The sequence below is a fragment of the Tauraco erythrolophus genome, chromosome Z (assembly GCF_009769465.1).
Source record: "Tauraco erythrolophus isolate bTauEry1 chromosome Z, bTauEry1.pri, whole genome shotgun sequence".
NCBI lineage: Eukaryota > Metazoa > Chordata > Aves > Musophagiformes > Musophagidae > Tauraco > Tauraco erythrolophus.
Window position 1 is genome coordinate 87,869,774 of NC_141496.1, and position 27,189 is coordinate 87,896,962.

Sequence of the window (27,189 nt, forward strand, 5' to 3'; positions counted from 1 at the left end):
ATACAGAGAAGCTGTAAGAGTGACCAGGGATCAGGTGAGGAAGGCTAAAGCCCTGAAGGAATTTAATTTGGCAAGGGATATAAAAAGCAATAAGAAAAGCTTCTATAGCTATGTAGGGGACAAAGGAAGTCCAAGGAGAACGTAGGCCCCCTCCGGAAGGATACTGGTGCTCTGGTCACCCGGGACATAGAGAAGGCTGAGGTACTCAATGAATTTTTTGCCTCAGTCTTCACTGATAAAGCCTCTTGTCTTACCACCCAAGCTGTGGAAAGAACTAGCAGGGACTGTGAGGATGAACCACCGCCCACTGTACTTGAAGAGCAGGTTTGGGAACATCTGAGGAACTTGAAGGTGCACAAGTCCATGGGACCTGATGAGATCCATCCGCGGGTCCTGAAGGAACTGGCGGATGAAGTTGCCAAGCCACTGGCCATTGTATTTGAGAAGTCGTGGCGGTCTGGCGAGGTCCCCGATGACTGGAAGAGAGGGAACATAACCCCCATTTTTAAAAAGGGGAACAAGGAGGACCCGGGCAACTACAGGCCGGTCAGCCTCACCTCTGTGCCTGGCAAGGTCATGGAGCAGATTCTCCTGCGAACCATGCTAAGGCACATGGAGAGCAAGGAGGTGGTGGGTGACAGCCAACATGGCTTCACCAAAGGCAGATCGTGCCTGACCAACTTGATGGCCTTTTATGATGGGGTGACAACATCGGTGGACAAGGGTCGACCAATGGATGTCATCTACCTGGACTTGTGCAAAGCTTTTGACACTGTCCCGCACGACATTCTTCTCTCTAAACTAGAGAGGCATGGGTTTGATGGATGGACCACTCGGTGGATAAGGAATTGGCTCAATGGCCGTACTCAGAGAGTAGTGGTCAACGGCTCGATGTCCATGTGGAGACCGGTCACGAGTGGCGTCCCTCAGGGGTCCGTGTTGGGCCCGGCCCTCTTCAACATCTTTGTCGGTGACGTGGACAGTGGCATGGAGTGCACCCTCAGCAAGTTCGCCGATGACACCAAGCTGTGTGGTGCCGTCGACACGCTGGAAGGGAGGGATGCCATCCAGAGGGACCTCGACAGGCTGGAGAGGTGGGCCCGTACCAACCTCATGAAGTTTAACCAGGCCAAGTGCAAGGTCCTACATCTGGGTCATGGCAATCCCAGGCACAAATACAGACTGGGTGGTGAACGGATCGTGAGCAGCCCTGAGGAGAAGGACTTGGGAGTACTGGTGGACGAGAAGCTCAATATGAGCCGGCAATGTGCTCTTGCGGCCCAGAAGGCCAACCGCGTCCTGGACTGCATCAAGAGGAGCGTGGCCAGCAGGTCAAGGGAGGTGATTCTCCCCCTCTACTCTGCCCTCGTGAGACCTCACTTGGAGTATTGCGTCCAGTTCTGGAGTCCCCAACATAAGAAGGACATGGACCAGTTGGAGAGGGTCCAGAGGAGGGCCACGAAGATGGTAAGAGGGCTGGAGCACCTTTCCTATGAGGACAGGCTGAAAGAGTTGGGGCTGTTCAGCCTGGAGAAGAGGAGGCTCCGGGGTGACCTTATAGCGGTCTTCCAGTACCTCAAGGGGGCCTACAAGAAAGATGGGGAGAGGCTGTTCAGGAGGGCCAGTTGTGATAGGACAAGGGGTAATGGTTTTAAAATAGAGGGAGGTAGATTCAGGTTGGATATTAGGAAAAAATTTTTTACCATGAGAGTTGTAGAACACTGGAACAGGTTGCCCAGAGAGGTGGTGGATGCTCCATCCCTGGAGACGTTCAAGGCCCGGTTGGATGAGGCCCTGAGCAACCTGATCTAGTTGGAGATATCCCTGTTCCTTGCAGGGGGGTTGGACTAGATGACCTTTGAAGGTCCCTTCCAGCCCTAACGATTCTATGATTCTATGATTCTTACATGTACAAGCCACTTCACTTCTACAAACTGCGCATGTTATCACAAGCCCTTCCACAAAGATCACTGGTTGCTCATGGACAGAAAGAAAAGGAGCAAAATATTTAATTTCTCTGAAGTCACACCCCAAGTTGGCATAACAAGAACAGAGTCCAAACTCACAGCTGTTCCATGCCATTAATTTTAACATCTTGATCTCCTAAACCTCACTAGTGTGTCAGCACGCACAGACTTCCCTATCACAAACTATGTGCAGTTTAAATGGATATAACTTGTGCTCAACCAGTGTGAGCTACAGTTCCAAACAAGAGATACCTGAGATTTTTGGCAATGTCATCTCAGATTTCTTTTCCCAACAGTCACACAGTCCCCTTGTTGACTCTACCATGAAGACATTCAGCATATTTTCAAGACTGAGCAGAGCAACTGACTTCCACACAGCTGAGCTTGTCTTTCTAACTCATCTTCTACCTCACAGGCAAGTCTTTTGGTGGTCATCTCAACTAGGGAGGGCACTTAAAAAGCTGGTAGAGACTGGCACCTTCCACAGCAACCCCATTCCAACAGAGCAAAACAGGATTTGCCCAGGAAAAAAACGCATTCATCCCCTTTTCAGAAGGGAAAGTGAGTGGAAGAAACAAGTAGGGCAAGTAAAGTTAAACTTCTATGTAAAACTCAATTTAATGTGAAAAGATAGTAAGAAAAGCCCGTTCTAGCTTCATACACTAGACATTCCAGTCTTAAAAACACGACAAATCACAAATGAAATTAAATACACCTGTCTCTTAGGGTTTTCCTTAGTCAACATCTACAAATACTGTACCTGCTCAGATCTCTGCACTCTGGGTATCTTCTATCATTATAAAAGATGCCTTCAAAATAAAAGAAAGCAGATTTGTAGAGATCCTGAGAGAGAAAGAAAGAAAGAAATGTAAGTCTGCATTAGTGTTATGAGAGATTTAACACCTTAAAGAAGAACACGTTAAAAAAAAGCGCACTTTAGATATCTAAATCATATTAAGAGACTTCATTCTACAGGTTTCTAAGAAAAGGTTTACACTGGTTTTAGATGCTGATGCGACAATGCTTATGTGACTGGCAGCTATGCAGTTGCTCTGCTGTTATCATTCTCAAGTCGTTACAGGTTACTTTAGTGCTCTCCTCTTGTTACTAAACAACCATGGCAGTTACAGATTTCCTCAAAAAAACACAAGAAGAACTCAAGCATCATTGCACAGATTGAGCAACTGCACAGCACTGATTTTTAAAAAAGACTAATAATATTAAAAAAAATTAGCAAGATGCAGTGGGTTGACCTTGGCTGCCTGTCAGACCCCCCCTGCCAATTGCTCTATAACTCTCCCTCCTCAACAGGACAGGGAAAAAAAAATAAAGACAGGCAAGCTCAAGCTCACGGGTTGAGAAAAAAAGGCAGTTTAACAAGAAAGCAAAGGCCATGTGCAGAAGCAGAACAAAAAGTGGAGGTGATGTCCAACCACTTCCTGAGAAGCAGAACCTCAGCACGCACAGTGGTTGCTTCGGAAGACAAATGCCATAACCATGAACGGCTCCCCTCCTCCTTTCCTCTAGGATTTACGGCATGTGATATCACTTTGGTCAGCTGGAGTCAGCTGTCCCCGCTAAATTCCCTCCCAGTCTCTTGCCCAGCTCCAGCCCACCGGCGCTGAGGGGGCCTGGAGAGACAGCCTTGAGGCTGTGCAAGCACTGCTCAGCAAAAGCCAGAACACTGGTGTGCTATCAACCCTGCCCAGCCAAAAATGCAAACCACTGCGCTGCATGGGCTGCTGTGAGGAACGTTAACTCCATCCCAGCCAGACCCGGTACATCTCATCAGGACAGACCACACCAAAAAATACTTTTTGCTGGAAAGACAGAGACTTATTGCAGTCTTGTCCCCTGCACACAGGCACACGTGACAGCCCTATGGGAGCAGGCCCTGGTCACACCTATATAAACAAGACAGACATGCAATTTTGGAAGGTCCAATCACCTCACTTCTGAGGGCTCAGAGGAAAATCCTTCATCCTTCAAAATCCTAGCATACTTCAAAATTGCCCCTTAATTACACGTTTGTCACATGCAGACAGGCCATTTTAACAGTCTTCTCCATCAATGATCATGAACAATTTATGGCACTCTTACCAGCAGTGTGAGTCATCAGATTCCAAATAATCTCAAGAAACTCAACTAGCCCATGACCATCCCTTACACATGTAACAAATTCTGCAGGCCTACAAAACTATTTAGGTAAAATCATATCCACCCATAAAAAAGCAGAGTCCGGATACAAGCAGCTCCTTAAGAAGGAACAAAATAATTAAGAACAGGAAAACATCTTGTTGAAATAGCACAATCAAGTATCGTTCTGTCTATCCATCCAGGCTGCTTGCAGAACATTCACAGAGCTGCTCCCTCTTAAAGCTAAAAATTATAGACATACTGTATTTTTACAAATTTGGGGACAAGAGGCTGGAGAGCAGCCTCATGGAAAGAGATCTGGGGGAGTCTGGGTTGATGGCAAGTTGAATATGAGTCAACAGTGTGCCCTAGCAGCCAAAAGGGTCAATCCTGTCCTGCAGTGCATCCAGCACAGCGTAGCTAGTTGGTGGAGGGAGGTGGTTGTCCCACTCTATACCGCACTGGTGTGGCCCCACCTTGAGCACTGTGTGCAGTTGTGGGCACCTCAATATAAGAAGGACATCAAACTACTAGAGTGTGTCCAGAGGAGGCTGACCAAGATGGTGAAAGGTCTCGAGGGCAAGGAGTGGCTGAGGTCACTTGGCTTGTTCAGCTTGAAGAAGGCTGACAGGTGACCTCATTGCATTCTACAACTTCCTCAAGGAGGGCAGTGGAGAGGGAGATGCTGATCTCATCTCTCTGGTGACCAACGACAGGACAAGAGGAAATGGAATGAAGCTGTGTCAGGGGAAGTTCAGATTGGGCATCAGGAAAAGGTTCTTCACTGAGAGAGTGTTGCTGTCAAAATAGCCTTTCCATAAACAAGTAACTTGAGAAAAGACGACCAGGAAAGGTTGTGCTTTTTTATCCACGTAAAGTTTTTATCTTTAAATTGTGCTCTTCCAAGTTCTTTCTGACATATAAGAGGATGTTGTTTTGGTTTGTGCTATAACCCCTTAAAGACTGAGACTGGATAACAGCGTACATTATCAAACAGATCACAACACAAGTACAGGGCTTAAGAAACAGTTACAAGAAGCAGGAGGCAGCCTTCTGCAGTGAACCTTGAAGCACAGAGATGCTTCAGATTGAACACCCACAGCAAGCAGGGAACCATATTGTTCAGGTGTTTTATTACATTTCGCTGAAGAAAAATAATAGCAAAAAAAAAAAATCTCCTTTATTGCAAGTGCAATACAGCTTCCACACAATTCTACCCTGGGCTGGGGAAAACAGGTCAGCTGCCTGACACAGCATTCATTACTGGAGGTGAGGAGAGGCTAAAGGACACAGACTAAACCCCCTCAAACCACTTCAGAGTGGAACACTTGTGTACTGACTACTGCTCAGGGAGCCACTCTGCATCTGCCCTATATGCAGCTGTGCACTGCTACCACACGTACAAGTGATGCCAAGATGCACTGTAGACACGCGCAGCGGACCTGTATGTTACAACACGCAATTTTTTCCTTATTTTCAGTCACACTTTGAAGAAAAGCAGTGTTTCATGACCTTTCAGCAAAAAAAAACTTTGTCTGGAATTATACACTGGCATCCAGATATTGCGTGAAGCCTATTTAAATCCTGTATTTTCTTCAAGTATATAGAAAACTGCAAGGAATCCTTCATTCATAGGCCTTAAGAGCATTTCGATAAAGTATCTCTCCAATATGCATCAACACTGTTTTATCACAGTGAAGTGGTCCCAACCTTTACACTTCTAATGACATTGTGTCCCAGCTCTCAGACAAGTAAAGGTTATCTTCATTTATCAACAGATGCATGTGCAGGCAGGTAACTGGGGAAGGTAACTTCAAGGAGCTTGGCTCCTTTTCATGATTAACATGGTGATTGGCTCACTCCAATTCTATAATTTTTAATTTCCTCACTGCTCATTAAGTCACAGAATCCTGATTAACTTTTACACGTCTCTTGGGAGTCAGCCTATGACCTGCAAGTGGTTCCAGCAGAAAAGGCAGAGGAAGAGTGAAAGACAAGAACTGAAGCTGAATTATCTTACAGGCTGGGTACAGAGGCATAAGCAGACTAAATAAGAATTAAATAGGAAAATCATGGACAACTAGGCACTCTGGATCCCCAGATGAGTCTTATGTATCTTCATTAATAGAGAATGAGTGCTTAAGTGGGCCCAGAGGTCTCTTTGAGCTATTAACTCTAAGGTGTGAAAAGACAGTAAATGCAGACACTGTGGCCAGAACAGGACTCATGACTGGAGATATGACCTGCATGAAGACACAGCAGTAGGAGTGCGTTTTTGTTATGGTTTGAAGTGGGGGGGGAGGTCCGGGTGGCAGAAGCTGCCCATCAGACCGGACTCCCGTCCCCCTCGGGGCTTGAGCCAATCGGCGCCTCTGCGAATTGCCCTATTGACGTCGGACAAAGGAACCGGAAAGGTGTGTGCCGGTGCCCAGGGGCAAGGAGACGGGAGGGGGGCACGGCCCCCGCTCCCGGCTCCCGGCCGGGCCGGCGGCCTGGCCCGGGCCGGGCCCGCTCTGTCGAGGATGGCGGCGGCGGAGCCGCTTGGGGAACTCGGGGAGAGCCCCGCTGCCGGGGCGCCCACCGGGCCGAGTTCACCCAGACAGGACTGAAATCTAAGAGAAACGGCCACACAGATAAGAGGTCAGTGAAGATGGAACGGAACAACGTGTGCCGCGGCTGAGTCCCCCTTGTGAGCGGCCCCTTATAACAGTCCTCGGTGGGGCAAGCAGAGACCCACTCGCAGCCCGTGGATGACCCACGTCGGAAAGAGATGCCTGAGCCTGAGACTGTTGTGAATCATGGGCACAGGTAGAGACACATTTACGCATTTTGCATTTTACGCATTTTACGCATTTACGCATTTAAAGTCTCTATGGAGACGCATTTAAGGTCGGCATGACGACCCACGCCGGAGCGCATTTAAAGTTTGTTGATGACCCACGCCAGAGCGAGTGGCTACAGCTCCTTAAAAGCCCAGGACTGGTAAAGCCCGCACTTGGGGCGAATCCGATGGGGTAAGGATTTGCCCCCCAGCGGGCAGGATTCACGCCTTCGCCGTGAGTAGGGGATCCGCTGGATCAAGGGACAATGGTGTAAGGACTCCTTCTCCTTTAAGAGAAGCGGCAGTAACAACTTGGAATGAACTGACCTGCACCCCCCCATTCCCTGCCCCCTGCGCCGCTGGGGGGAGGAGGTAGAGCCGGGAAGAAGAAGCAAAAGGGGCGGGGGGTGGTGTTGTTTTTAAGACCTGGCCTTGTTTTCTTGTTATTCTCTCTAGTAACCGTTTTTGTGTGCTTTTCTCTTTGTAGGTAGCTGTTAATAAATAGTTTTGCATTAAGAAAAAAGCCTCTTTTGCCCGGGACCGTGGTTGGTGGGCGCTCCTCTGTTCCTGTCTCGATCCTCAGCTCTTTTATTACATTTTTCTCTCCTCTCCATTTTACTGGACTAGGAGAGCTGCGTGGGTTTGGTTGCCGGACTCAGCCTAACCCACGACAGTTTTGCATTCAGATGATTTGTTTCAGCTCTGTTGCTGTCACTCCCCTGGCTCTCCAACCACAAAACATAAGCACTGCCATGCTCTGGCAACTCCTTACCAACTTTTGTGGGTCACAGCAATTCTAAGTTAGCCAGTCCTTTAAAGCTGCTTCAAACTTCAGAAAACAGCTGTTTGTCACAGTGAACAGAACACCAAGGGAGCCACTGTTACAAACTTCTTGGGAATTTGAATCAGGTCTTTCGTGATTAATGCTGGCCAGAAGTATGACTCAGACATTCCTTCCTCCCAGACTTTGCATTATGCTTCACTTTGCAAGGAGGGATGCCCTATGATGTTTCACCAAGGAATTCCAATAGTAGTAACCGCATAAAAGACCCGGGATCCTTGTTGCAAGTATCCCTATCTGTGGAATAAAATACCTCAATATTGCCCAGTTCTCTTAAACATTCCCCTGATGTTGGTTTGACTAATGCGTTTTTTTACAAAAAAAAAACAAAACACAAATCAAACCAAAAAAGGCACGAATAGAACAGAATATTTCAGTTGGAAAGGACCTACAATGATCATCTAGTCCACCTGCCTGACCACTCCAGGGCTGACCAAAGTTAAAGCATGTTATTAATGGCATTGCCCAAATGCCTCTTAAACACTGACAGGCATGGCGCACTGACCTCCTATCCAGGAAGCCTGTTCGTGTTTGATGACCCTCTTGGTAAAGAAATGCTTCCTAACGTCCAGCCTGAACCTTCCCTGGTGCAGCTTTGAGCCGTTCCCATGTGCCCTATCACTGGATACCAGGGAGAAGAGCTCAGCACCTCCCTCTCCACCTCTCCTCCTCAGGAAGCTGTAGAGAGCAATGAGGTTGCCCCTCAGCCTCCTTCTCCCCAAACTAGACACCAAAGTCCTTAGCTGCTCCTCATTCGACATGCCTCCCAGCCCTTCCAGCAGCTTTGTCACTCTCATCCGGACTCATTTGAGGACCTTCACATCCTTCTTGAACTGTGGGACCCAAAACCACAGACAGTACTCCAGGTGAGGCCACACCAACACTGAATACAGCGGGATAATCCCCTCTTTTGGCCGGCTGGTTATGCTGTGTTTGATGCACCCCAGGACGTGTTTTGCCCTCTTCGCTGCCAGGGCGCACCGCTGACCCCTACTGAGCCTGCTGTCAACCAGCACTCCCAGATGCTTTTCTGCAGGGCAGCTCTCCATCCACTTCTCTCCCAGTTTAAACTCGTGCCCCATATCACTCCATCCCAGGTGCAGAATCCAGCATTTCAACTTGTTAAATTTCATGCCATTAATCACTGCCCAATGAAGAAAAGGCAAAGAATATAATCACAAAACCCAGAAGTAGCAGGCATAAAAGAGAACGTAGGCCTACTCCTGCTAATAAAATCTCAAAAGTCTCTCTAGTCCCTCTGTATCAGCTGACAAGCTACACTTGTTCACTCAACCAGTGAGTGCTGCAACTTAACCCTTTCACTCTGTCTGCATGCCCAAACTGCACTCCAAGAGAAGCGAAAGATGGCATCAACAGCTAGCTTACTCACACAGCCTCTTTCCTGCAGACTCTCTGAGCACCATCCTGATTTACATCAGTCTCTAAGATCCTTGAATTTGTCAGAAGTCATTTTCTCTATTTGGAAAAGCTAACGTACTTCTGGCAGGTCATGGTGCCTCTTTCTTCCTAGCCTGAAAGGAACAAAACTCTACCCCACTGATGGCCGATTACCATGCTGAAGCAATATGGGAATTTTATTCTGAAGACTTGCCACACACTGAGCCTATACTTTGACACAAGTTGTAAATTCACAACTGTGTTTGAGGAAAACGAACAAAAGGAATGAACGCACATCACTCATCAAATAGTTCCTGCTGGGAGGCTAGACATGGTGGCATGAACGTACTTTGGGTAAATTATTGATGTGAGGAAGCCTAATCTCAACCCTGTTGAGGCTATCACAGCCTCAGGTGACTTCTCTGCATGACTAGGAGGAGAGTCTCAGAGCTCTTTGGTCTCAGAACTGATCAGTTAGTACTTTACTATATAGTAGTAGAAAGACTCTTCCATTTACATAAGTGAAAAGAGTAGTATCTGAGATGTCTTACAGTCTGCTTAAACAAGAATGTGCCACCTTTTCACTATTATATATACAAATATATGACATCCTCTGGTTTCTCTCAGGTTGTATAGCTTGTATTTTTTGATTTATATTTTATTGATAACATACTACATTATTAATATATAATACTGGTAGAACAGCTGGGCTCCAAGGGTGATAATGAGTAGAAAAAAGTCTAGCTAGAGGCCAGTAACTAGCAGAATACCCCAGGGGTCAATACTGGGTCCAGCCCTGTTCAATATTTTCATGAGCAATGTAGATGATAAAGCAGAGTGTACCCTCAGCAATCTTGCAGATGACACAAAACTGGGACAAGTGGCTGGTGTATCAGATGACTGAGCTGCTGTCCAGAGGGACCTTGACAAGCTGGAGAAAGAGACTGACAGGAACTTCATGAAGTTCAACAAGAAGTGCAAGGTCCTGCACCTGGGGAGGAACAACCCCATGCACCAGCATATGCTGGTGGTCCATCAGCTGTCCCGGTGGACAACAACTTGACCATGAGCCAGCAATGTGCCCTTGCAGCAAAGAAGACAAATGAGATCCTGTGCTGCATTAAAATATTGCCCAGGTTAAGGGAGGCGATCCTTTCCCTCTCCTCAGCACTCGTGAGGCCACACCTGGAATCCTGTGTCCAGTTCCGAGCTCCTCAATACAAGAGAGACACGGACATACGAGAGCGAGAGAGTCCCACAAGGGCCATGAAGATGAAGGGACTGGAGCATTTCTCCTATGAGGAAAGGCTGAGAGAAACGGGACTGTTCAGCCTGGAGAAGAGAACAGGGCTCAGTGAGTATCTTATTAACAGACACAAATATCTCTAGCAAGGGTGCAAAGAGGACAGAGCCAGGCTCTCTTAATGGAGCCCAGTGACAGGACAAAAGGTTCCTTGTGAACATCAGGAAATACTTTTTGTTGTGAGGGTGACCAAGCACTGGCATGGGTTACCCCGGGAGGTTGTGAAGTTTCCATCCTTGGAGATACGCAAAAGCAGTTTGGACACAGTCCTGGACAACTGGCTGTAGGTCCCTTCCAACCTCAACCATCTGTGAGATGATATAAACTATATGTGATATATTACCAAAATGATGCAATTTCAGTATTTTCAACATCCCTAGAGAACACCTGGCAATTGTGGGAGAGAGGAATTACCTTCATTCCTGCTTTTGATCGGCACCCAGCTGCAAACACCACAGCACGTAAGTTCAAAGAGGGACAGTCTACATTTAGCTTTCTGTGACCTCTGGCATTTCAGAACACAGCTCAAAGCAAGGTCAGTCCACAGGGGTACATCTCTGCAAGAACTCACTGCCAGTGTTACTACTTCTCACTGGTAGCATCGATGATGTTTTCCCTGGCATCCCACAAAACAGGTCAGCTTGGTAATGCCACCAGAAAGTATTCACTTGCGGTGCAACCCACAGGCAAAGCCAACCCAGCCTAATACAGTGCTGAAGAAAAAACAATAAAGCAAAACTCTGCCTCCCTCTCTCCTGTATGTTTCTGAAGCTCCTACACATGTAGAGGGATTCAAATAGAAGGTTTTACCTTGCTGATGTGCTCTGGTGCTTGGTCTGGCTGACTGCTGAACTCACCACCTATCTGGAGGTCACTGACACAGGAAATTGAGTCTCTCAGCTCGGTGAGCTTCTGGCTGCCCAGTACAAGGACTGTCTGATAGGGTTTGTGATCTTTATGCTACAAAGAAAAAAGCATACAAGCTTCAAGTAAAAAAAAAAATCACTTGTCAGCAACAGTACTGCTCTTCAGTTGACAGCTTGAGGTCATTAATGGCAGCATATGGCACATCATCTCTCTGTACAAGATTTTAAACAGCATCTTGCCTCAGCCTCTCCTAAGGCTGTTTATTAGTGTTTTTCAGAAACTCAAAAGTCACAGTCCCCACCAGAAAGCGCAGTAAAGACAGAAAATCTGAGCACGCTTTTTTCCAAAACCAGAAAAAGTACTGTCGTTTTCATGTACTTAGTTTCAGCTTTTGAACTTTCTGTGAAATCTGGTAATGGCTGAGTTAATATTGTAAAAATTTCCTTCTGTAAAGGCCTAACAGAATGAAAGCCAGATTCTGAAACAGCCTTAAGAACTTATCACAGTTGAAGGGTGTACCACACTCCCTCAGTGGACTCACTGATTTTAACTGCTTGGGAAAGCAAGATATTACCTAAGTAGGGAAGAGACATGAGAATACTACCTCAAGAATTTAGTACCAACCTTCTGAAATATTACAGGATAGAAGATGTTCAGAGTTAAAAGTAGTTCTCCCTCCTCAACTAGATCTGTTGGATTGTCTGGCCTCTTTCCAATCGCATGTGATTCCTGGAAAAATAAAGATATATATTATATTGGGAACCACTTTGGATCATAGCCTCTGGATAAAAGTTTGAGAAACGCTATTCTAACTGTAACTCATTTTTGACTGTGTAGCCTTCTGAATTGATAACAGCCTACCTCCTCCAAGATGGAAAGGTGAGAAACTGCTGTAATGACTGATTGTAAGCATTCTCCTTCATTCTTCAACTCTGGAAAAGCTGAGGTGCTTTCAGCAATTACGAGATAGCTGGCTACTTCTTGGCTACTTAGAGGCCCTGAATAAAGGAATTAAAACCTGCTGCCACTCTGTCCCCTCATGGAACCTCACCACTACCAACTTTCATCACTTCATGTTTGAAATGCTCTTTGAATGCTTTCCCGTGCAAAGGAGGACTGCAGCCCCAAACTTGAGAAAGACTGAGCTAGAAACTAGCCAGGACGAAGTATATGAAAATAAAAATTAGTGCAACACTGCCTCTTATTAGGGAAGCCTGACATAGCCGGAGGTCTCAATTTCTCCAAAATCCAAAAGCAAAATCCAGCACTGCCCTTGCCACACTACTGTGTTTTAGAAAAGAAGTGAAAGCATTTCCATATTTCCAAATTTTGTGGAAGACAGCCCAGATCTGAGAACAAAGGAGGGCACCTTTTTGTGGCGGTTAGTTTCCTCCTTTTTCAACAAATCAAGAGAGAATACTGACTGCACAAACACTTCCCACCAGCACAAGGTGTTCCTCAGATTTAGCAACAGAAGCATGTACTTCTGTGAGACTTCAGAAATACTTGTCCCTTGCATCTCCGTTCTTCACGTGACACATTCCAAACTCACACTTCTTACAGCTCTCATCCTGTTCTAGGACACCGTGGTCACAAACAGCTCTGACAAACAAATGTTACCACAGCTTGCTTAAAAGATGCAGTAACTGACCACATGCTCGTTCTTCAGAAATAGAAATAAGACACCATTTATTGAAACCCCTCATAAAGATTTCCACTGCAAATATTTTCTCAGGTATGCCCTAGGCTAAGCGCCCAGCACAGCTGCTGCATCTCAGCTAATGCACAATGTTTATATCATGTGCTTGGGCCTCGGGACAGTAGGAACAAGATCACTCATGACAGACTAGGAAACCTCTAGGGGAAAAATGTTTAACAGTCACAAGCGAGGCTCCTTCCTCACTACACCTCCATCCCTAATTTTTACAGTAGTTCATGGCTTGCTTGTTCGAGCCATGGTCTCCGGCACTGCCAAATTTAAGAATTTAAGTCTTCCTGTTTAGGACTTTAATGGTTGTGAAGAAATCTTAAAAAAAGAATAGTGAAGGGAATTCCAAGACGGCTTTTGAGGGACTGAATACTACGCTCCTGGTTCCTGACAGCTCAGAACGGCTGAGGAACTTGGGTTACAAAGCTCAGAATCAGGAACTCACCGCCACCATGTTTCTACTGTCTTCCTCTTTCAGCCCTACAGAAACCAGCTCACAATCATTTACATATTAAAGCTTAAGATTCCAACACAAGACTCCAGGAGCAAAAACAGTACGCATTTTGTCCAGCTCTATGATAAGTTCACATGATGCTCAGTTCACTTGATCCCCTACACAATGCTTCAGTAGCAAGCAAATAACACCAGTCATTCAGTGGTAATGAGCTGGACTTCCTCCTTACTACATTCAGCACTAATGTCTAACAGATCCTGTCCTGCCTTTCTATTAAATGTCCTTAACCTTAATTATTATCTGCAAACTGGTACCTGCAAACATTTACAGTGTACATAGATTCACAGTGATGAAAAAATAAGCAACCAGAAGTTGGATTTTGGCTGTATGGAACCGTCTTGAGGTCTTACAAGATGACAGGGAACTTACCATCTCATAGGCAAGAGTTTCTTGTCTGCAAGCCCGATCCACAATAATTGTTTCTTCTCTCCTCTCTAATGCTTTCTTTCTAATTCTGAGGGGCAGGAACACAGGACAAAATTTCATTCAACAACTTCCATGCAGGATCTCTAAGTATATTTTCAAACGACACGAGCTATGACAGCGCAGCTTTCAAAGAGCAGGATTTGTGGCTGTCTTACTACGACAGACTAGTATATAGTGTATATATATATATATACACATATATATTTTATATATATATAGTATATATATAACAATACTCTTGTCTCCTGACTCCCATAAAACCTTGCAGTACACAGGCCAGCTTGTGGATTTCAGCTTGTGTTTTCTTTTCCCCTGCTGTGCAAATTGTAGGTTGGTAGTGGGAAGTTTTAGCTTACAACAAAAAACAACAAAATGTTGTTTGAAGAGGCTCTCCAAGAAAGAACACTTTGTTACCTTGCAGGAAGCTGTTTCAACTGTCCCTCCCACTTTAGAGAAATTCAATTCAGGTTCCAGAAAAAAAAAACAAAACAAGAAAACACCCACAAATACTCTCAACCTCATGACATAGATACTTTTCTAAAAAATCTTCAGTATAATTTATAGAAGAAAGAGTATCATACATAGCATATCTACTTAAATACATGTATTTAATCACTGCATGAACACCAGATCCTTTACAGCTTCCAGGACAATTCTATTTACCCTCCGGACCTTCCTGAACCTTTTCAGTAACAGTCAAACTTAACACTGATCACAACCTTAACACATTTCTTGACGTTAGTGCTATACAAACTGAAACTCAAGTATAGCAAAGGTCTGAACTGGTCCAGTGTAAGTTCAAAGCTCACTAACTGATATAAACTTACCACACATATCGCTCAACCTCTGAAAGGCACCAGTAGTGTCAATGGATTCTATAAAGAATGGGCTCAGAAAAGGGATATCTGGGTACAGCCTCGGTACTTACACTCCAGCTGTTAAAGCGTGACCATGGGTTACCAGAGGTAAGAGCCACAGATTTATTTCACAACACTTTGGAGAAACCCCCTGCACATGATTACAAGAAGTCTCCTGAACGCTTCCATTTTAGGCGCTAGTTCAGAAGTACCTAGGTCCAGAAATCCTACGTTCTTCCAATAAGAACGATGGCAAATTCTGCATATCTTAATAAAAAATTCCTAAGTAACACTCAAGCAGAAGGCTCATACCAATCATCCTATCACAAGCTGGTGTTTCTGCCCTTAGAGTATTTCTGGATACTGCTTCAGAACATACACCACTGCCTGGAAACGGAACGAGCAGTCAGCCATGCTTCTGTGCTGTGTTCCAGCCCATCCCGTGTCAGGGTACTGAGTGTACCATAAAGACATACCGAAGAGTCAGCAGACTGCTATCTTCAGAAATAACATCTGGGTCCTCTTCTTTATCAGACGACATTAACATATCAATGCTAGGACGATAAAGAAAGTAACGATTATACGATTATACGTATTTTCAGACTTAGTTCTTAACGAAAATCAGTTAAGCTATTCTTAAAAGGAACAAAGACAGAAAAACGTGAATAAACAACACATAGTTTATACAGATTAAATGAGGGCAAAAGGGGAGTATGGTTAAGATAAAGAACCAGAAAACAAAGAGTCCTGGAGTTTATTACATCTGGCTTTCACAGAGATTGGGTAAATTTTCTTTATTTTGCCTAATGGAGCATAGTTGCCTACAGGGTTTTAGCAAGCCCCATTCAAAAGATGTGTCCAAGGCTTTCTACAAACTGAAAATACCACTTGACTTTTTCAAATCTCATCCACCTGCTCTGATTTTCTGATGATATATGGCAAAATATATTCAACCAAATAAATCATCAACTTCAGCCTGTATGGTAAAGCTAACACCTCCCCTCAAGTACAAACACGGTCAAGCCACCTCACTTAGACAAGCTGTCATTGCTGTATTAAGGCATTAACTTATGCCACATTTCTTCCAGTGGCAATAACACTTCTGCCACAAGTGACAAGTCCACTCTTCCTTGTATCCTTTCCAACCTCAGACCCTTTCCACCCTCACTCTTCTTGTGTTTGCACAGAATCCAAAGTATAGATAACCATAGTTTTTGCTGTAGTGCTGTTGTGGTTTAGGCCACTCTGGCAGCTAAACTCCTCACAGCCGCTCACTCACTCTCCCCCACTCCCTGGGAATGAGGAAGGGAATTAAAGGAGAAAAAGGGAAAGAGACCCACGGGTTGAGATAAGGACAATTTAATACTACCACTACTACTACTAATATATGAATATATACAGATATGCACAAGGCTAAATATATACGAATGAGTGATGCACGGTGCAATTGCTCACCACCCCTTGACTGAGGCCCGTCTCGTCCCGAAATAATGATCCCGAAACAGGTAAGTCCCGATAGAGTCCTGGAAGAGCAAAGGCGCTACTTTCCAGCTGTCCCTCACTTTTACACTGGGCGTAACACTGCATGATATGGAATACTAATTGGCCAATTTGGCCCTCAAGCCTAAGTCTAAGTACAAATCCTAAGGGGAGTCGTGGACCCCCCATCCTGGCCATGCTCCCCGTATCCTGTTGTGCTCCTGCACACTGAGAAGAACACGGCAGCTGAAAAGTCCCTGAGGTCTCAGTGCCGACCATAAACATCAGTGCGCTGTCAGCTTTCTTCCCATAACGAGTCCCAAACCAAACACAGAGCTCTTCTGTCTGCTGAAAAGAAGAGCTGACTCTGTCCCAGCTGAAACCAAGACAAGTGCAAACCACTGCAGGCCATGGGAAGGAAAAGCAGAACTGCTTTTGGCTGCAGCAATGACTCAAACTCATCACACAAACACTAGGTTTTCATAACATAAATGAGGATGGAGTTTCTCATAAACATGCCACAAAAAAAATGAATCCTGTGGGTCATGGTTTGATGTGGAGGGGGTGGGGGTTCTGGTGGCAGGAGAGGGGCTTTGCTCCCTGTGACCTCCCTGGATTTGGAACCGGTTTAGACTTGTGTCTGGCCACCAGATCAGACTGCCATCCACCTCGGGGTTGAGCCAATCAGCGCCTCTGCGAATTGCCCTGTTTAAGTTGGGACAAAGGAACCGGAAAAGGTGCTTCGCCCAGGATCGAGCAGAGAAGGGAGGAGGGCACTGCCCCCGCTCCCTGGCTCCCGGCCGGGCGGCTGCCTGCGTCGGGCCGGCGCCGCCCACGGAGGATGGCGGCGGCGGAGCCGGCTGGGGAACTCGGGGGCACCCCACTCCCGGGGTGCCCACTGGGCTGAGTTCACCTGGAGAGGACTGAGATGTGAGAGAAACAGCTGCATCGACAGCAGGTCAGTGAGGATGGAGCGGGAGGAGGTGCCGGAGCCGAGTTTCCCCTGCGGCTGATGGTGAGATAGCAGGCGGCCCCCCTGCAACCAGGACGGCCTCGGTGGAGCAGAGACCCACTCGCAGCCCGTGGGGAGAAGATGCCTGAGCCTGAGGATGGTCGTGTTGGGACGCACGGCAAGGCAGAGAGGCATCTGGAGTCTGCGTGATGACCCACGCCGGAGCAAGTGGCTACAGCTCCCTAAGTACCCGAGACTGTGGTAAAGCCCACCCTGGGGCAAATCCGATGGGGAAGGATTGCTTCCTGTGGGCTGGACTCACGCTGGAGAAGTTTGTGGATTTTTCCTCGTGAGTAGGGGATCCACTGGAGCAGGGGAAAAGAGTGTAAGGACTCTTCTTCCTTTAAGAGAGAAGCAGCAGTAACAGCACGGAATGAACTGACCTGCACTCCCCCAGTCCCTGCTCCCTGCACCGCTGGGGGGGGGGGTGGTGGTGGAGGAGGAAGATGTTGGTTTTTAAGATCTGGCTTTGTTTCTTTTTATCCTCTCACATAACCGGCTTTGTTTCCCTTTGTCCTTTTAAGCAACCGTCAATAAATTGTTTTGATTTTAAGCAAGCCAAGTCTGTTTTGCCCGGGACCATGGTTGATGGGTGCTCCCTCTGTTCTTGTCTCATCCCTCAGTCCCTTTATTATATTTTTCTCCTCTCCGCTTCACTGGAGAAGGAGAGACTGTGTGAGTTTTAGCTGCTGGATCAGCCTAAAACCACAACACTGTGGAATACCAGATCTGCTCTCATGTGACAGTTTTGTAACATAAGGTTCCCTCTGCCATTCCACAAACAGACTGAACGATCCATCTGAAGGCGTCGGATTAGGCACAGTAATAGTATCAATTACCTTTTTAGAAACGTATTAGAATAATGCTGACTCAAAGACAGTACTAATTTTGTATTAATCACATTTTGTATTAACTTAAAAATAGTCCGAGAAAATATTACTTAAAACAGAGCAGTATCACCCACTTTGAATCAGACTTGACCTCTTTTGTCTCTCTACTGTTTGCAGACTGTATAAAGGCAGGGCTCATACCACTGCCTAAGCCCATGCACAATTTGAATCCCAGCAAACTGCTGTGCAAACCCATCTCTTTATGGGACAAACAAACCAATGATGAAGTCCAGGAAAAATTTTTGGAGTGTACCATTTATTCTCGACATAATTTATGATTTGGTTACATTCTTTTTCATTATAACCTTAAAACATTCCCCATAACCGCACAATGTTCCCCATGTTAACAAAACTAAGATAGGTAATACTGTCACTGCAGTAATGAAAAACGCTTTTGAGTGGAACGGCACAGGAATATACAGTAATTGAGAAACAGAAGTCTGGAATCAGCTGGTATCAGCTGACAACACGCAAAAGTCAGAGAAAGAACTTGGTTGTGGGTAGATGGCCTAGTGTTGATGACCCAATAAAGCCACTCTGTATTGAAGATAATGCGAATTTACTATGGTTTAGTTAGTTTCTTATCATTCAGCAGCACACAAAGAGTTTTAACCTTCCTGTCTTGCAGGGACTATGTGGTGGGGGTTTCGTAGTGGGCGAGAGGCTACAAACACAGCCCCTGTCAGGAGATGCGAGAAGCTTCCTGGAGAAGCTTCCCAGGCTCCAAGTTGGACCGGTCTCTGGCCAGCGCCAATCCAATCAGCACCTCTGTGAATAACATAATTAAGAAGGGGGCAAAGGCAAGACCTGCAGTGAAGAAAGGGGGGGAAGGAGGTGGGCTGGCCCATCCCCTGGCCTCTCAGGCGGATGGCTGTCCATGCTGGGCCACGACCATTTGACTGGAGACGGCCGCAGCAGCACAGCTTGGAGAGCTCAAGTGCTCTGCTCCCGGGGTGCCTGCTGGGTGGAGTTCGACCTGCCGGGACTGCCAAGGTTTGTCAGGCCAGCCAAGCCTGGCACAGCTGCAGCAGAGAGAGGACTGAGACTTGAAAGAAACGGCTCTGCAGACACCAGGTCAGTGAAGATGGAACGGGAGGAGATGTGCCGGAGCTGAGGTTCCACTGCAGCCCGTGGTGAGATGGCAGCAGCCCCCGGCTGCCCGTGGAGATTAACGGTGGAGCAGAGATACACCCGTAGCCCGTGGAGGACCAAAATGCCTAAGCAGGTGGCTGCACCTGAAGGAGCTCTTAGAGGACTGTTTCCCGTGGGAAAGGACCTCATGCTGCTAGAGATTAATGGTGGAACAGAGATGCATCTGCGGTTCATGGAGGACCCCATGTCGGAGTGGGTGACTGCACCCTACAAAGCTGTGACTCCATTGGAAAAGCCCACGTTGGAAAAGTCTGACGGGTAAGGACTAGATTCTGCAAGAAGGACTCACGTTGGAGAAGTCTGTGAAGAACTATGACCTGTGGGAAGTGACCCCATGTTGAAGCAGCAGAAGAGTGTAAGGAGTCCTCCCCCTGAGAAGGAAGGAGTGGCAGAAACAGCATGTGATGAACTAACCTGCAACCCCCATTCCCTGTCCCCCCGCACCACTGGAGGGGAGGAGGTAGAGCCGGGAAGAAAGAAGGGGTGAGGGGAATGTGTTTGTAAGATCTGGCTTTGTTTCTCATTATCCACTCTGAATAAACCGGTAACAAACTAAATTGATTTGTCCCCAAGCTGAGTCTGTTTGGCCCGGGGCCATGGTTGGTGGGTGATCCCTCCCTGTTCTTTGCTGGAACCTCAGGCTTTTTGTAATATTTCCTCCTCTCCATCCTACAGGGGAGGGGGTGGGTTAGAGGGAGGAGTGAGCAAGCGGCTTCGTGGTGCTTAGCTGCTGCCTGAGGCTAAACCACGACACTGTTTTACAGATTTCATCCCAAACAGAAAATCATTCTTTTTGAGAAAAGCAGATTCCTCCAGAAGCATCATTTTGAAAGAAATGCAGTAATTAGCTACGACCTTATCCTCAGACTCCCACTGGAGGAACCGAAGGCAGAGACAACTGTGAGTCCTGTATCAAGTGCAAACTGAACCACTGCCGAGGAACAGTAATTTAACATAAAGGAGGAAAACAGCAGTTTGGAGAACACAGCACAGGCACCAGCCTTTTAGGTGGGGCTGTTCTCCATCCAGCATGGATTGGTGTTATCAATAGCCCACCTAGTGAAGTAATGTATAGCCCCTGACAAGCAAAGAAATTCACAACTAACCCTTCTGTGGTATCAACATCCTACCAGTACAACCGGACTATTTATCGGAGTCTTCCTGCACATGGATCAATGATCCCATTCACCAAAAAGCCCTTGTCACTTGAAGAACTGCCATTTTTAAGCAATGACTATGTATTTTGGTCTTTAAACACCACATAGGTTATTTGCAGGATCTAAAACCATCTATTACCTACGCTTGTGAGGTTTCACTTGCATCAAAGATGACAGTTTCCCATTTCCTTTCTATGTATACATATGATGTCAGAACTCACCAACAATACTTGTGCTTTCCTTCCCTTCCACAGCTCTCAGCCAGGGATCTCTGGCTGTGGTATCCACTCCATGTCCACTAATCACCCGCTGCAGGAAAAAAAAAACTAAAGTTCCCCAGAAAGCAGCTCCAAGAAGACACAGTGTAAAACAGCTGAACCGTAAGCTACTTCCCCTTTTTCATTGTAAAGAGAGAAAGGTAGCTAGTGCAAAGAGAAACTGCCACTGAATCCCTGACAAGTTCAGCTGACCCTTGTGAGCTGTCATTTCTCACTCCTGGAAAGTAAGAAATCTCAATTTCTAAAGGAACATTACACACAGAGCAACTTTTCCAGTATTTTGAATCAGTCTAGTAATTAATTACATATGTCATTGGATTGTTATCTGGCCATTGAAAAGTTAAAAGTTTAAGTGAAGAATTTGCTTGAATTTACTAAGACTTAAGTTAGTGGCCTGCTTGCATGTACAGAGTAGCCTGTTTGCACATACTCACATAAAGCAAATATGTACGTGATGTCTGAAACCAGGATGATCATCCTTGAATTGTCAAGCCGTCCTCAAAAGAACATCCCGAAAAACACTAGACTTTGTCTCCTTTAAGATAATGAGGGATGGCAGAGAAGCCTTAAAATATATGTCAAGAGGAGGATGTGTCCTTTTAAGCCCCAAACATCTGGCAAATGTTAATGACTCTGCTAGCTGTTAATCACTAAAGGAGGAGCCAAAGCAAGGACTCCAAAGACTGATGAGGAAAACATCTTCCTATGAAGAAAGTTAACATGACTGGAAGAACAAGTAAGCAAGAATCAGCAGTAACTGGGGGAAAGCTAATTCTGGTGGGCGTAGATTGCGACCACCGATTCACGGACCACACACCCTAAACGTACCCCAGACTGAAAAGAAAGGGGAGGAGGCAAAGGACTGAGCATGCGAACTAATTTACGCACTAGGTGAGAGGAAAACTAACCAATTGTTTAAGAGAATAACAATGAACACGTAAGCGTTTGCTCATACATACTGTGTGAGTGTCCACTGGGTTTTGGAAGGGGAGTGCTGCCGTGGGACAGACACCCAAACTTGCGCAGCTTTCTAATACAGCAGTATCTTTGTTCAGTGTGTGGGCTGGCTTACTGCACACCACGCGAATGAGCCCCAGATTTGGGAAAACAGCATCGCATGCGCTGAAGCACTGAAAGGCTTTTCCACAGGCCATGCTGGAGCTCCTCCTGGGTACCTCCACTGCGGCCAGTGGAACCACATGACTCATATGTGGTGCACGGTCCTGAGGAAACCAGGCTTTATCAATGGAAAGTATATGCTAATCACTCCAGAAATTAAGTCTAGGAAGTCAGTGTCACACACCTAACAGACAAAAGTGCAGGCAACACAAAGTTTGCACCGGGCACTCCTGACAGCCACAAGCATGGGATCCCACTCTGCCCCCACACAGAATAATATTCCCTGTACATAAGGCAAATACACTCAGTGCATTCAGTTATGGCAGAGGAGGAAACACTGGCTGCACTGTTTAATGGACACTGAAGTTGAACTGTAGGAGAGGGATGAGGAAAAATAGTTGAAGGTCTCACTTGAAAAAAGCATGCCAAGTGTAATATGAAATCTATGTCCCCAAAAAAGATATTTTAACACTGCTAGAAATAAAAAGGTCAAAGGCAAGCCTGTGAAAATTTGGACATGGAAATAGACTATCAGTGAAGCCTTTAATCACTGTGACTTTACTTTTCTCAGAATATTCTGGCAGCACAATGCGCTTTCTCAGTTTTAGAAATTGGACGACACTTTAGTATTTTGCCTGATATCTTCGTAGTAAGCAGATACAGTATTTATATTACTCTTTATATTGCATACATTTTAAAGGCAGTACTTTCATCACCTTTGAGACACTAATACTGCAAGATTCTAAACACTAATACGCTAAGACGCTAATGCTAGCTTAATGCAGCTTTATAACACGTCCGTAGAGATATTTACAACTACCCCTTCTAATAAAACAAGAAGGTGAATCGGGGCTGAAGGGAATAAGGCACCTGTAAGCCTTACCTCCCTTGACCTACCTAAAACCCACATTGATTTGAGTCTTAGCCTGTCCTACACGTACACAAGTCACTCAGAAGGCAGAACAGAATGACATAACTTAGCACATCCAGCATTCAAGCACTTTAATTGCTCAAACACCAATAACGAATCTCGAGGTAAACCTCTGCTCACAGCCTGCTCAGGCATTAGAACAAAACCTGGAACTTTACCCTCCCAACACCTTGGTTATTTAAGAGAACTACAGATGGACCCTCCTGGCTAAGGACACCACTTTACACCTGTTTAAAATGTGATGAAAACCCAAACGATCTCTGTAACGATTGTTTGAAAACGACTTGAACAGTACACAAAGCTTTCATAGATTTCATAGATTTCTAGGTTGGAAAAGACCTTAGAGATCACCCAGTACAACCGTCCCCAATCCCCCATTAAACCATATCCCTAAGTAGTTCATCCACCCTTTTCTTAAACACATCCAGGGATGGGGACTCAACCACCTCCCTGGGCAGCCTATTCCAGTGGCTGACAACACTTTCAGAGAAGAAATATTTTCTAACATCCAACCTGAACCACCCCTGACTAAGCTTATACTCATCTCCTCTTGTCCTATCACCCATCACTAACATAAAGAGCCCTTCCCCCACCTCCCCACCATCCCTTCTCAAGTATTTGTAGGCTGTAATCAGGTCTCCCCTCAGCCTCCTCTTCTCCAGGCTAAACAGCCCCAACTCCCTCAGCCGCTCCCCATAAGTTTTATTTTCCAGCCCCTTGACCCTTTGACTGAGTCAAATCTGAATGAGTGAAGATCAATTTTTTTTCCTGCATTCTGTTTGCAGCAATGTGTTACAGGAAGAAAATAGAACAAGAAAAAAAAAATCAACCACAACACACTGAGATGCACAGAGAGTTAAACAACATTTAAACATTATACCCATTCTCTTCATCAGAAGACTCTAAATGGTCAAGAATACTTAAACGTACACTATGTCACTATATTTTTAAAAAAGATTTAACTATGGATATTGAAAAGCTTCATCCTCAGTCTGCAAAAGATTCTCTTAACCTATTACTATTTTAAAAATAGATACAAAAGGACTAGTCACATCTTCCCATCTTTCTTCTACTCACAGAAAACCTCCTCAACTTGCTAGAAGTTCCCTCACAAGTAGATCACATCCAGAAAAAACTTGTGTTTATATCCAGGATGTGGTCACTTAGAAAACTATATTTACGCCAATAACAAATGCAACCCCAAGACACTACAGAACAGATCTTCTTGCAGTCAGTGTTTTCATCTCCTCTTGAGGGAGGAATACAAACAGCTTGGAGCAGGAGAGTGAAAGTGATCAGAGGCAGCGATTTGAGGTTGGCCACTGTTAAGGAGAGACTCAAGAGGCTAGGACTATTTAATTTAAAAGCAAAAGCACATGGAGATTAGGGATTGGGATTTTCAGCCTATACAGGGGAAAGGTCACACCAGGATGTGCAGGTTTATCTTCATTCTCCTGCAAAGCCAACAAGCAGCTGCCAGATGATCTGTTCTCTCCCCCCATAGACTGCCTGCCCTTTTTTCTTTCCCAAACCTTTTCATTACACAGCACCACCTTCCACAGTAAACTCAGCAGCAAACAGACAGCACTGCTCTGTAACACCAGGAAAAGCAGACAGCAGACGAAATGCAGCAGTCACAGATTGAAGAAAGCAGACCAGAAGACAAAGCAGAATGAATGAAGGGAAAAATAAAGCATAGGAAATCAGATTGGAATTCAAGTGAAAACAGCAAGAGACAGGCTCAAGAAACAGGGTCACTGCAGAGAATAAGCCAAAGCACAGGCGCAATCAGAGATGACATCTGAGCCAGGAAAGCTTACAGAAAAGTGCCCACAGTTGCTGCCACACCAGAATACATAAACTGTTTTTAATACTAACATCAACCTCTATTTTCACTAAGTCTAGTAATGGCAAAAATTATCCAGAATGATGGTAGCTGAAGTAAAGCATTGTTTTAGTTAAGCCAGCATTAGTCAAAGCGCAAATGCCTGGCAAATGTCTTCGCTGTTGGCACAGCTAGATACAATTCATTAAATGTTGATTTCTTCCTGATTAGAAATGCCCTAAAAGCCTTGATTTTTCAGCTTCTTTACTAAGCTCTCACCATTATACACAACACTCACGCAGCTATATTTTGGCTCAGACATTGAAATATGGGCTCCTAGCTCCTATTCCTGTTCTCTGTTTGTTTGCTCCTTGCCTTTTACTAAAACAGCAAATGTTCCTATCCGTCTTTCTCCTTCCTCTCAGGTACTATCATCATTTAAACAAACAAAAACTATCAAACAAACTTAGTCCAGTTAATGACTTTATTTCAAATAACGTTGCTAATGTTTTTGCCATCATGTTGTCCCTATAATTTGGGGTATAACTCTGAAAACATTTAGAAGAACATGCTCATGACACAACATCTGCATTTTTTATACCCCCCTTGCATGCAGGGCACTGAAAGAAAATCCATCAAGAGCGGCTCAATATATATTGCAATTCTAGCTACATTTACAGAACTATGTATGCCTTGTGCATCACTTCGGAAACTATGTCCATTCTATTCAGTACATGAAAGCAAACAACCTCCATCTTACATTTGAAATAGCTCATAAACACTTCTGCACCTTTGAAGAAACAATAACTAAAGGACAGAAGTTGCATGAAGCTATACAGATAGCAGGAGAACTCTGGCCTGTCTTCCTTACTGGTGAGCTACAGACAAGTCATCAACTGTGATGCTTTCTGCAGGAATTACTGCATGAAACAAGGGCTTTTCTACAGGTGAGAGATGCTTCTCACTATCCACATGACCTGAAGGCCCTCCAGCTTTAGCCTGTTGGATCTCCCTGCTTCAACCTCGAGATGGTTCTCCTCTTTCAACACTAATTCACAATTTACTGGTCCACAAACACGACTGAAGTTAAAAGTGCAAAACGAGAGAACATTTCTTCCTTTCCCGGCCCTTGTGCCACCTAGGCTGCTTGGGCCGACAGCACTATCCCCCGCATGAAGAAGCACGTGCACAACTCCGACTTCACCACCAGCCCTGACAGAAGCAGCCAGCCGAGGCCACAGACCCGGGCAAGCTCAGCCGTCAGCCGAAGCTGCCAGTTACCAGCACTCATCTGAATTATGGCAACGCAGATGCCTGGGTGTCTTTCTCCATACATTTTGCATCTGGGGCCTCCCAAAACCCCGTACGCGTTCAGACACCTTCAGTTTTACCTCACGAGTAACATGGTGCTAAGTATTTACTTAAGCCACTTGTTAAGGGCCGAACTGTTTGTTCACGAGCTCAAGGCCGTAACACAAAAGCTTCACCAGCGGAGCGTCACACAGAATCACAGAATGTCAGGGACTGGAAGGGACCTCAAAGGATCATCTAGTCCAATCCCCCTGCCGGAGCAGGACCACCTAAGATCAAATCAGATCAGATCAGACCACCCTCTAGAAAGGCCACGTTTCCTTCTACGCTTCACGCTTACCCGGGAGACAAAAAACGCCGCACGGCGCAGACCCGGAGCAGCCTGTTCAGCACGGGTTTTGCCCGGGCACCTCCCGCCTCTCTCGAGGAACCGGTGCGGGGTCTGAGCGGCAGCGCCGGCTCTCCCCCGCCGGCCTTCCCGCACCGGCAGCGAGGCCCGAGGCCTCCTACGAGGCCGTGGGCCGCGAATCCCCGCCCGAGTTCCAGCCCTTCCCTGGGCTGAGCAGTGTCGCCGCCCCGGCAGGAGCCCCGGCGGGGCTCGGCGGGCCGCCCCGGCTCCCCTCCCGCCCCGCCGGCCCTGCTGCCACCTGCACACGGCGCGCAGCTCGCCCGCCGTCTCCGCCGCGCAGCCCAGCTCCGCCGCTACGGCCGCGTCCGCCTCGGCCGCCGCCTCCTCCGCCGCCGCCGCCAGCGAGAGGTCGGGCGGCCCCAGCTGCTGCCGCCAGCAGCGGCCGAGGGCGCCCACGCGGAAGACGCGGGTGCACAGCTCCGCCGCCTCGTAGTCCGGCGCGGCCGCCGCCGCTTCCACCTCCGCCGCCATGGCCGCCGAGCCCGCGCGCGGCCCGCTGGGGCCTGTAGTCCGTCGCGACGAGGGCGAACGGCCGCCGCCGGAACGCGTCACGGCCGCCTCCGGCGCCGCGGCTCCGCGGGCGGGCCTGAGTGCGGGGCGGCGGGGCTACCCCGAGGCGGAGCGCTGGTGGCGGGAGGCTGCGGGGGACGCTGCCAGCCCGCCGTCGGTGCCCGCGGCGTGGTCTGAGGGGGAAGAGGGGCGGGAAAGCGGCCCGAGCGGCGGGCGGCTGCGGGGAGCGAAGGGAGCGGGACGCTGCGGGCGGCTGCCGGGCCTCCGAGCCCGCGGGG

At 46.7% G+C, this 27,189-nt stretch overlaps 1 protein-coding gene across 1 annotated transcript in view; it reads right to left on the reverse strand.

The window, feature by feature from the left end:
* Window positions 1-26,872, reverse strand: part of SNAPC3 (small nuclear RNA activating complex polypeptide 3) — a 34,407-nt gene extending 7,535 nt beyond the window's left edge. The window contains exons 1-9 of the mRNA XM_086629920.1: window positions 26,640-26,872; window positions 15,293-15,392; window positions 14,396-14,427; window positions 13,925-14,009; window positions 11,958-12,062; window positions 11,277-11,426; window positions 7,908-8,002; window positions 5,814-5,820; window positions 2,728-2,810 (exon numbers count right to left, since the gene is read on the reverse strand). Of these exons, the coding sequence (XP_086486046.1) occupies window positions 2,728-2,810; window positions 5,814-5,820; window positions 7,908-8,002; window positions 11,277-11,426; window positions 11,958-12,062; window positions 13,925-14,009; window positions 14,396-14,427; window positions 15,293-15,392; window positions 26,640-26,872 (890 nt within the window). The remainder of the gene's footprint in view (window positions 1-2,727; window positions 2,811-5,813; window positions 5,821-7,907; window positions 8,003-11,276; window positions 11,427-11,957; window positions 12,063-13,924; window positions 14,010-14,395; window positions 14,428-15,292; window positions 15,393-26,639) is intronic.
* Between the last annotated feature and the right edge of the window lie 317 nt (window positions 26,873-27,189).